Genomic DNA, 12064 nt, shown 5'->3' on the forward strand with positions numbered 1-12064 from the left:
AAATATTCTATAAGGCACAGAAACAGCCCCATAAGCAAGGATTAACTAGCCTAAATTTCAATGGTACCAACATTAGAAACCCTGAGCTATAGGCCTTTATATATATTGAGCCATCCAACAACATATTAGAACTACGGTGTGTGTGGGTTTTTTTTAATAATAAATTTATTTTTTATTGGTGTTCAATTTGCCAACATACAGTAAAACTACGGTGTTGAGAGAAAAAAGGGCACTTGTGAGCAGTCCTCTTTGGGTGAGTAGCTATTGTTGATTTTGATGACCCTATTGGTTAGATAATATTCTCTGTGCGTAGTGGACTAAGACATGCTGCCATTTGGGCTCCCCTCCCGCTCCTCTTTTCATGGTTATTAGCATCATCTTCCACGAGCATTCAGTCGCTCAAACTATGCGTCTCTGGGTCTTATCCACAATCGTCCCCTTCTTCTCACCCTACCTCCTGTCGGTGATCAGCTCCCCATAACTTTGTGCTCTCCTCATTGAAATGACATATCCTGACTTCTTGGGTCCTCCGCTCCTGATTTAGCCCAGCACCCCTCACAGTTGAAAGAGCCTGTTGTCAAGGATCCAATGATAGAAACTATCGGGTCGCTCTCTTGCCATCCTGCTGCTCCGGCCACATCTACTCAGTGCTCTGTCCTTAGCCTCTTCCTCGTTTACCTGGTCCTCCAGCGAAGACTGAAGTGCCTATCGGGTAAGTACTCTGTTAGGAGCTGTGACCATTCCCTGGATTAAAATCTTAATCTTTCCAAGGCTACTTATTGCTTAAGAGACAAACCCCTCACTTCCTGACCCAGCATGTAAAAGCCTCTGATAATCTGTCTCTGCCCCAACATTTTGGCTTACTCCCCCACCCTGCCCTGAGGCACTTGCTCCAACCACCAGGAATCGATTGCTTTTCCTTAGTTTGGGTCGTACACTCTCAACCCCTCTGACTTTGCACCTGCTGTTCTCTCTATTTGAAGCATCCTTTCTACCCTTATCTGAAGAGCTCTCATTCATCCTCTGCAGCTTACTCTAGTACCTAGAGAAATGCCTGGCCCGTGAAGCTGCTCAGTAAATATGGGATGAACTTAAATTTCACCCTCTCTGTAAAACATGCTATAATTTCCTGGCTGTTGGTACATCTCTCATGCTCCACAGCCGTTGTATGCACGTCTACCAAAACCCCTTCACATACCTGACTGTGAGTCCCTTGAGGGCAGGGATGGTGTCTTAGGTCCCTTGGAACCTCCAGACTCTGTGCCAAGCTGGACATAAAGTGGACCCTGATGATTAAATGTTCACTGTTTTGTCCAGATGGCTTCTTATGTTCTGGGAATCCTTAACACACCCTGGAAATGGTATGCACCATTTGATATCCCCAAAACTCACAAAATCTGACACTAGTCTCAAATGGGCTCTGCCCCTTCTCTAGAACTGAACACCCCGCAGTGCACAGTGTGAAGATAAGGTTTCAGTCTGTCCTCTGTCACCTAGTCACTGTTTCACCTTGGGAAGACATTTAACTCACCTCGGCCCCTGTATTCTTACTTTGGTAAAATGGGAATAATGACACCTGCCTTTCTTACCTTGTGGAGTGGTCATGAGGATCAAGTGAGAGCACATATTTGAAATTGTTTTTTGACTTCTAAGAGTTATAAAACTTTCCAAGTGCTTCCCTATTCAAAATACAGCAAAATAAGATAGAACCCGTCCCTCAGTCTTGCATGATCTTTATTTTTTTTAAACAAAGTTCTGCCACAAACTTTGGCCAGTTTGAGGTACTGTATCCACTCTCTCCCTTCAACCCCAGGTATTGTTTTCTTCCCAGCCATACCACTTCCAGTTCATTCACCACAACCTTCAGTAGTTTCCCTATGGCAATACCCACGGACACTCTTCTGGCCTTCCCTCACTGGACTTGGCATCAGCCTGCCTCTTCCTGAGACATTCTCTCTACTGGAATCAGAGTGAGTTTCCTGAAACATGGATTCTAATAATACTTTGTCATGTACGAACCCCTACAGCGACTCTTCAGAGCCTATAGAGTAAATTCCAGATTCCTTGGGAAGGTGTCAAGCCCACCGTCATGTGGTCCCTGCCTACTGCCTCACTGGCATTACCTAGTGTTGCTCTCCTTCTAACACACACCCTACCCATATAAAATGACGTCTGTTTCTAGAAAGTGTTGTGCTCTTTCACTGCTGCCCAGAAGGGAGCCTAGGATTTGGTTCAAAATATCATCTCTTCTGAGAACCTTCCCTGATCTAAGTCTCCTATTCCTCTTCATTCCATGCAGAAATAGATATCCCTACCTCTATATTCCCAGACTCCTCGGCAGGATCTTGATTAAGCATGACTTTCACACTCTTCTCTAATTACCCACTCAAGTAATTTATTGCCTCTATTAGACAGTGGGCTCTTTGGGTACAAGGAATATGTTTTTTCTCCCTCTCTATGTCTAGCTGCTAGCAGAATTCCTGATACAGAGTAAGCAATTGCTAAGCGCTTGTTGACTAAATAAGTGAGGGATATAAGCATGATTTGTACCACTTCTTATTCCTTTACCACATTTTGTGCACTTTTTAGAAATTTTTTGGTTACATTCTGGATTTCACTGATTTAGAAAAAATTCTGGCAAATGCCATAATTTATTCTGAGGTTACTCTGCACTGAGATAGTGGGTTTGGTTTTCTTTGGGGAGTTGAGTGCCTACTGTCTGCACTACACCTCCATGGGTTTATGACACCCCTGAGGTACACAGGAACTCCTGCTTACCTGTTGCTCCTGGCCTTGGCAGTTTCCAGTTGTTGGGTTAGGAGCCTGGCAACAGTGGTGAAGCTGTTGCTCATGCGGAAGATATCTCTGCTTTGAGGGCCCAGGATGGAGGAGAAAGTATCGGTGATGCTCTTGATCTCCAGCAGGAGAATATGATGAAACGAATGTTCCATGTTGGCCAACTGACTCACCAGGAATGGCAGGCAGCTTCTGGCTCTCTCCTGACAAGAACGATGAAAAACAGTGTGCACTGTTGGTGGGAACGTAAATTGGTGCAGCCACAATGGGAAACAGTATGGAGGTTCCTCAAGAAATGAAAAAATATAACTACCATATGGCCAGCAATCCTACTTCGAGATATTTATCCAAAGGGAACAAAATCATCCCAAAGAGATTTCTTCACTGCCATGTTCATAGTGGCATTGTTCATACTAGCCAAGACATGGAAACTGCCAATGTGTCCATAAAAGGATGAATGGACAAAGAAAATGTAGTATTCCATTAGAATACTACTCATCCACAATTATGTCACAAAAAAAGAGAAGGAAATCTTGTCGTTTGCAACAACATGGATGAACCTAGAGGATTAAGCTAAGTGAAATGAGCCAGACAGAGAAAGATAAGTACCTTGTGGTATCATCTATATGTGGAAACTAAAAAAAAAAAAAGTTAAAGTTGATCTCATATAAACAGGGACTAGGGGACAGGGATGGGTGGGAGAAATAAAGAGAGGCTGTGCAAAGGGTACAAGCTTACTGTCAGCTGTAAGTTGCATAAGGTCACGTATAACATGGTGACTATAGTTGATAACACTGTATTGTATGATTGAAATTTGCTGAGAGGAGAACTTAAATGTTCTCGTTTACCTGCAGCACCCCTCCCCATTCGCCCCCACTGCCCAGAAAAGGTAAATATGTGTGGTGATGGATACATCAACCAACTCAATGTAGAGGAATCATCCCGTGATGAATATGTGTATCAAATCACCACATTGTACTTTTTAAATATCTTAAGATTTTACTAGTCAATTACACATCAATTAAAGCTGGAGGGGAACAAAAGAATAATGAAAAACAAAAATCTGTGTTTTAAAAGAAAAACATAGTCCCCTGACCAACAGATGACAATTCTATGGGGAATCTGGGAGAGCTGGGGAAAGCTAAATAATGTCTCATTCACGGTGCCTCTGAATTGGCTTGAGAGTTTAACTTTTCTCCTGATTTTTAGAACCTTTTTTTTTTTTTTAAATGAAAACCTTTCCCCCATTATTCCTTTCTTAAAAATACACAGTCTCATATGCCTATCTTGTCAGGTCATAACCTCTCAACTACCATTAGAGATCTGACCCCAGGCATCTACTCTTCCCAATTTTGTGTCCTCCTCAGGCCAGTCTCCATGACTGTGACTCAATAACTCTGCCTGCAAGGATGTGGCTGGTCAGTGGCCCCCTTGATCCATCCTTCTGTCAGACAGGGCCATGGTGTGCAAGGTTTACCTCCTCTCCACAGGGTATTCTCACTTGTTTCTTCGTTTTAAGCATCATTCAACATGTTACAGATTCCATGTGCCTGGTCAAGTGAGTGGACCATATTATCTACCTTTGACCAAGTTAATGCTCACAAGTAGGTTAAATAGGTTCCCTTCAGAGAAATGGAAGATAAAGGACAATATGAACAATGCAGGCATGAATGAGTAACAAGTAAACGTCTAGATATAGGTCTCCTATATCTATCTCTTCATGAGCCAGGAGGCACCATGATTTCATCCAACATGACTGGAAGTTAGCCAAAAATTCAAAATTATCAAAGGATAATTGGACCATGCCCAATATAAATAATGATCTGTATGCAATATAAATAATGATATACAATTAATAAAGATAATTTAAAATATGGCTTATTTCATCTTTAATTCTTCCTTTAGAATCCTATTTTTTAAATGTATTTAAAAACTGTTCATTATGGTAATGTAGTAGAATATACATATAATTATAAATAAATATATGCTAGATGTTGATGTTCAAAATCATTTTGATGGATAGGTGTATAGGTCTAAATTACTTTTCTAGCTAGATATTCCCTTTGACCCGTTGTAGCACTTGAAGCCCTAATTTCTTTCCAGACATAACTCCCACCCTATCTCCTCCATAAAGCCATTCCTAATGACCTTTGCGGTCCAAATTTTCATTGCATTATAGACTTTTAAAAAGTCTCATGAGTACTTGATTGCATTTGATCATTTGTGTATTCATGCTTTAATTTAATCACCAGGTAGGTATCGCATCCCTAAAACATGCTTGTGCTAGATTCTAGATGACAAAGGTGAATAAGAGGTGGACTCTGCCTCGGAGGGACTTGCAATCCCCCCTTTCCATTCATAATTCCCTAATGGTTATGTATACCAGTCGAGTCTCCTGAAGGGGTTATTTCTCAACATCAATCACCAGCCTGGCAGAGAATTGAGCCTGTAGAGTCTACACCCAGCGTATGAATCTTGATTCACTAATTTAAATGAAACTTATATGCCAAAATATGACTTTACAAATAAAATATGTAGTTGCAAAGGAATTTTGTGCTTTACAAGAAATATTTATTACTGAACAGATTTAAGCAGTGAAGTTCCCTAGTCTTTAATACTTAACTAGGTTTTCAAAGATTTCATGTGCAATTGTACTGGAACACATCTCTTGGGGATCTGGAGGCAGCTGCCAATCAATCCCTTCATAATTATTTTTAAAGAACCACTAAGTCAAAGTGCTCCATCTGGGTGTATGGGAAGAGGTTCACTTTGTGAGCGAGACATCTAATTGAAGAGACATTTATTCATTGAGGGGTGAGAATATTAGAAGACTAAAAAATAGAGACCATTGGAACAAGTTCCTGACAGCTCACTTTATATTTTGGCTCCTACAGTTGGCAGGTTGCAGAATGACAGTTAAATGCTCTGGAGTCTAATAGGTTTTTTTGTAAAACATAGATGCTTTCATTCATGCACGGTCTCCATGTGTGACTTCACAGTATGCAAGGCATCACAGGGACATTTCCCATTCCCTGTTTGAAAGCAAAAGCTGAATGTGGGGGTCCCTACCCTGTGCCAGGCTCTGTTTCAGAAGCCAGGAACACGTTACTGAAGGAAAAGGATAAAAGCCTCCGGCATCACAATGCGGCGAGCAGATAGTAAACAAAATACTTATATAAAACATATAATGTGTTGGATGACGAAATACGCCTCAAAGAAAAACGTAGCGGGTTGGGGTGTCCCATGGGGGGGGGCGTCAACATTAAATAGTGTGGGGCAGTCAGATCTCACAGAGACAGTGATGCTCCGATTTAACTGGGTTTTAGAGTCTACACTCGACATTCTCAGTGGCCACAGAAAACAATTACAGTAGAACTTGTCCTGCTGGATACAGGGAGATGGAAGATATGAGAACATAATGTCAAATTTCAAGTCCCTTCCTTCCTCACCTTCAGAATCAGGTTCATTTTTAGCATTTTTTTCAAGCTATGTCACAAATATTCATTTGCTTATCCAAGAAGTGTCCCTATGGTTTTATTAAGGATTCTTCTCACTATAAAACTCAGACAGCCCATTCTTTAAAGCCTGTGTCTTCCTAAAGGTGAGAGTGACTGAATGGGTATCTGTTGAAACCAACACAATCCTGGCTGATTTTCTGGCAGCCAAACTGAGCTGAAGGGAAAATTCATCACAGTGCGGGAACAAGAAAAATTATAACTGCTCTGGAGCTAACATATGAAACCAAGCCAACCCCACATCGTTTGTTTTGAAACCTTGGAGCACGTCCATGTACCTTACGGGGGTAACAGATGTGATTTTGGATTAGAAAGTGTGGTGTTAGGGTAAGAAGGGGGTTAGGAGATTCTGATTTCTTTCTCGGCTCCGCGATATTTTCTCTCTGGGGAGCCAGTGATTTCATTTTTTCTGCTTTCCATCACTCCGCTGGGGGTAAGGTCAGCAGCACCTGTATGTCCTAATTGCAGGCCTGACCTCATCTCTTCTGACAAATTATTTATTGTAAAAATAATAATAGCTGACCCACAGAGTACACTTAATCTAAGTGCCAAGCCTATTCTATACACTTTTTATGTGTTTATTCATGTAATCCTCTCAATAATACTCCGAGGTGAGTACTGTGATCACTGCTATTTTATAAGGAAGAAACTGAGGCACAAATAGAAGACTAACTTGCCTAAGGTCACACATGCCTTTCGTCTCTAAAGCTGTGTAGTCACTGGAGATACCTGCAGTCCCTCCCATCAAAAAACCCAAACCCACCCACACACATATTTTTGTACTTTTTGTTTCTACATCGTGTTTTTCATCACTTCGTTATTTTTGATTTGGTGATATAACCATCATAAATACTCAGTGAATATAAAATAAGGCAGCAGATCTCAAACTTTTTGGTCTCTGAACCTCCTTACTCAGTTAAAAATGATAAAAGACCCCAAAGAATTTTTGTTTATCTGAGTTATAGCTACTCAAATATGCCATATATTGTCACATATATTAAGTTGAAACTGAAAAATTAAAAAAAAAAAAGTGTCTCGCGACAGACACTTTGGGTCGTCACAGCTGGGGAATGGGAGAAAGGGCTGGTAGTATGGAGTGAGTGGAGGCCGGAGAAGCTGATAAACTTCTCCTTGTTGGATAACAAGGCACAGGACGGCCCCCCACAACCAAGAGTTGTCTGGCTCAAAATGTCAATGGTGCCAAAGCTAAGAAACCCAGAGTTAAGTAAAATTGGCTTTTGTTTGCTTTTTCCTGCAAATGTGTGGCGGGAAAGGACACAGAGTGCATTGTGGGGCCATTGTCTGGATGGGCGCTGAGGCATTAGCTTTAGCCACCGTCGCTTCCGTCCTTCCAGCACCAATACCAACGCAATGCAAAAGGTCAATGATGTGTGAGTGTTACTGTGAAAATAACTTTGACCTCACAGACCCCCTGAGGGATCACACTGAGAACTGATGAACTAGGGTTGAGGGTCAGCACGCTTTTTCTGTAAAGGACCTGATAGTAAATATTTTTGGCTTTAGGGGCCATATGATCTCCATCGTGGGAAAAGAGCCACAGGCAACAAGTAAATGAACGGGCCTGGTTAGACTTGGCCACAGGCACTAATCTGCTGAACCCTGAGCTGGATCATGTGCTTACAAAATTGCCTTGGCCATACCATTCATTTTTTATCAGTTATTCATTTTTGTTTTAAAAATACTGCTACTCCCATCCCATAAAGCTCCTCTGGTATTCTTTGTCAGGATAAGAGAATGCAACTCAGAAAGTGGCCAAAAATGAAAATGTGGGCGCCCGCGAAGATGCCGATCGTTTCCCTCTATTAAGCAGCCCCCGTGTGCCAGGTCCTCGGCACGTGCTGCCTCCATCCGCACAACAGATCTTGCACAGGGGCTCTCTGGGATGAGGATTCTGATGACAAGAGGGCTAATCACCTGACCGACGTTACCCAGGTAAGAGGGCCATGGTGGCGGAGCCAGGAGAGAATCAAGAGCCGCCTGATTGCAGAGTTTGAATGTTTCCACTTCACCTGGACTGACGACGATGGTTTGTAATACAGCCCCCGGCCCCGGGCGCCCTAACCGTCCCTGTGTCCCATCTGCTGCAGACCCCACCAGCTGATCATAGTGTTCTCTGCTGAACCTGGAAGCTCCCACACCTTTTCTCAACACCGTCTTCCTTGTGAGTGCTCCTCAGCTCAGGCTGCACACTAGGGGACCTGAGAAGCTTTTTAGAACAATTCTAATGCCCAGCAAGCCCCCCCACGCCCCATTCTTATTTAAATTCATTGTAATGGGTGGAGTCCAGGCATAGGAGTTCTTGAAACCTCCCAGATAATTCCTAATGTGCAGTCAGGGTTGAGAATCACCAGACTGTATAGACACAAATCTCTGAAAAGTTGAGAATTTGTTGATTTAGGAAATGTAGATTAAATCCTAAAATCCACACTTTGTCTCCTCTACCATTTATCAACATACAAAAAGTCATGGAAAAGAATATATTAAAAAGAAAGAAAGAAAGAAAGAAAGAAAGAAAGAAAGAAAGAAAGAAAGAAAGAAAGAAAGAAAGATATTTAGGTGCCTGAATAAAAATATTTAATTTCTTAGGCATCTGTTATTTTTGCTTATTTATTGGGTCGTCATTATATTTCTTCACAGCTCAACTGTGAAGTCTGTACACACCGAAGAGACACAAGGGCCATTAAAAATATAGATCAAATGAACTTATTATCAATGCCTTCTCAATAAAGCTTTGCCAGAGAGGCCCCAAGTTTTGCTCATGAACCCTTAGAAGCATGAGCGGGGCCCGGGGCACTTAATGGCTTGGGTATATGTATTTTATGAGTCTCTTTCCTAATAATGGTGGCACTACTAGCTCCAGAACAAGAACTGAAGGATTCCACTGCCCCCTCCCCCAACCCTAATTCTTTGGCTTTGAGAAATTCCAGAGTAGGGGTCTAACTCTTTCCAGTTTGTCCTGGGATTTTCCCAGCTGCAGCATTTGAAAGTCCCTCATCCTGGGACACCACCCCTCAGTCAAAGGCAAATGGGCAAATTGACACAGTTGGTCACCTTATGCTGCAGTCTGTGAGAAGGTGGGAAATTATTTCAGCTCAGAGGGTTCTGTGAGTCTACAGACTTCCGTTGTTGGCGATACAATGATTTATCACTATATAGACCTCCGTGTGTGTATCTGTGTGTGTCTGTGTATACACACAATTATTATTATTCAAGGTGATTATGTTCTACAAAGTCAGTAGGAACACTGAATTAGCAAATACAGAAGCACCGTTTCTAGGGGAAATATGGGGTGATGTTGTCACAAGCCTCTGGTCGTACATCTTCAACAACTGAGGAGTCCATAGCCTTGTTTCATGTGTGTTAAAGACATCGTACTATGTATCATTAATTCATTTAAATTGAACTCCCAGCCTAACAGCACTGTAACCCATGCTTGGGTGAAGCTTATGGTAACACATGCATTTTCTCCATAAGGCACCTCACAGCCTTCTTATACTTGGAAACATTAGCGCTACACTTGTGCGACATTTTAAACAGCAAAATCAATCGCAAGAAACACAAAGATGAGGGAAAATGTGGCACTAAATAGACCGTGAAAAGAACAGACACTTATTTACAGTATAAGAGCTGAAACAAGAGGCAAAGCAGCACCCTGTTCCACCTCACCTGGAAAGCTGTGGGTTGGGTGGCTCAAATTTTTGGCTGTTCTGTGCATGTCTGTGGATGACCTCAGGAACACCTTGAGTATTGATCTGGGGTTACAAACACATCTTACTGGTAGGGGAATTCACAAATATGAAATCAATGAGGAAGATGGAAGGAAGGAAGGCAAAAGGGAAGGAAGGTAGGAAGAAAGGGAGGAAAATGGGTTGGTAGGTTGGTAGGAAAATCCATCAATTGATCTCAGATCTTTGTGGATCTCCTATAAAAGGAAATATCTGCTTTTACCTTGGTTGGTCAGAGTTGAAAGACATTTTAAGTTGTTAACACGTGACCTTCCATAAGCCATTGCGGTTATGCCCGGAGAAATGCAAGTTCACCTTTACTAAGGTCAGGCTGAGTTTGGTCTCCAGCACATCTCCCAGCTTGTCTTTCGTTGTACTTTCCACTATCGGCAGATTCTTTTATTGCCTTTAAACTAATTGCAGTTTTCTGTAAGTAGCAAGTCACTACACATCTAAATCCATTTGACCTCCGTTTTTCACCACATATTAATCCTCCTGCCCATTATAGATCGTTTTGTGTATGTGACCCAACTCAGGTGTGCAGATTGAAGACCGCCATTTGCTTTCTGCATACCACTCGGTTTTTTATAGAGGAAGACGAAAATATGGGTAACATTGACCAATTCTGAAATCCTTCTTTCTTGCTTGCTTGCTTCTCCACATAAAAGGGGAAAAAACAATGTTAGAAAAATGCCATTTTAAAACAGGGGGATGGATCCATTTGGTTTGGCATACTGCACCATGGAGTGAATGAGAATCGTAACTCATTTATGAGAAAAAATTTTAATCAGTTGGAATCACTCTGGAGCAGGTAAAGTTGCACTTGCTGACAGTGTATGGTTCTTTGTCCTATTGTACTGGAAGATTTTCCGTATCTCCTACTCTGTTTCCTACTCAGAATTTGAAAATTAACCTTTAAGAAGAAATTCCAAATGTTCTATTCACTGATGAGTTTATAATCCCCCTTTTAGAAAATAAAAAATGATGACTGAGTCCAAGTCACAAGAGACCCGTTTGCTTTGGTTTTCTGTTAGATTCAGCTGGTCTGTCTGTCTGAGCAGCGTGTTACATTTCTTCATTCTAGCCCCTGCTCGGTCCCCTCCTGGAGATTCATAGCTGTTTCTGAGATACCTTCGAGCTACAACCTAAATTGTTCCACTGCATAAAATCTCTTGAAAAAAAAGGACTCATTAAGTATTTGGCTTTCCAGAAGCTTTCTTTCCTTCATGGAAAATGGAAATGACAAGTAAAAGACCAGCAAAGCAAATAAGAAGAGTACTGGCTGTTCAAATCGTCATTAAATGTGAAAGATTTTCTTTGGATAAGTATTCACAGAGCAAACCCCACTGTCAGGGAACAGAAAGGGGGCAGGACCACATCAGGCCCTCCCATCCACGCTCATTCGTCCGAGCAGGCCTTGCGGTAGGTAGTGTGGTGCTCACAGAGTGGGCTCAGGAGCTCCTTCCTGAGTTTGAAGCTTGGCACTGTGGTGGCCACTCATGGACCTCGGGCAAACGCTCCATGGCTTGGCTTATAAAACAGATTAGTAAGCAGTGCCTGCCCCATCCAATGGCTACGAGGATTCAAGAAGTTAAAAACAAAGCATTCAGAACAATACTTGGCATGTGGAATGCTAAATAAATGTTACCCATTATTTCCTGAGTGTCAAAAATTGTAAATGCAAATGCCGACGTATTTGAATTATCACAAAACCTAAAACAAGCTGTCTCAGAAGCACTGTATGTCCTCGATTTTCTCCAATTAACCTCTTTTGTGAATTGACAAAGGTTTGGAAGTTCTAGAAATGTCCAAAACCCCAGTATCAGCTCAGTATCAGCAAATATGGGCCACTGTATCGTTAACCTACAAAAAAAAGTTGACCTAGAAGTAAAATATGCTCTACATTTTACTGAAAAAGTCTGTTTCCCTTTTTAAAAATGTTACACTCTTAAATAAAAACACTGCATAATTTAAGATTTTCTTAGTGATCTGAACCAAGTTTTAGCT

The 12064-nt window shown here is 41.7% G+C and overlaps 1 protein-coding gene across 3 annotated transcripts in view; it reads right to left on the reverse strand.

The window, feature by feature from the left end:
• Positions 1-12064, reverse strand: part of VEPH1 (ventricular zone expressed PH domain containing 1) — a 222558-nt gene that overhangs the window by 124945 nt on the left and 85549 nt on the right. For 2 of the 3 annotated variants that reach the window (XM_038571298.1, XM_038571299.1), the window contains exon 7: positions 2779-2999. In XM_038571298.1, coding sequence (XP_038427226.1) covers positions 2779-2999 — 221 coding nt within the window. Of the gene's footprint in view, positions 1-191; positions 706-2778; positions 3000-12064 lie in introns of those variants that run through there. The other variant, XM_038571300.1, reaches the window with a different exon arrangement.

Source organism: Canis lupus, chromosome 23 (assembly GCF_011100685.1).
Source record: "Canis lupus familiaris isolate Mischka breed German Shepherd chromosome 23, alternate assembly UU_Cfam_GSD_1.0, whole genome shotgun sequence".
NCBI classification, from domain to species: Eukaryota; Metazoa; Chordata; class Mammalia; order Carnivora; family Canidae; genus Canis; species Canis lupus.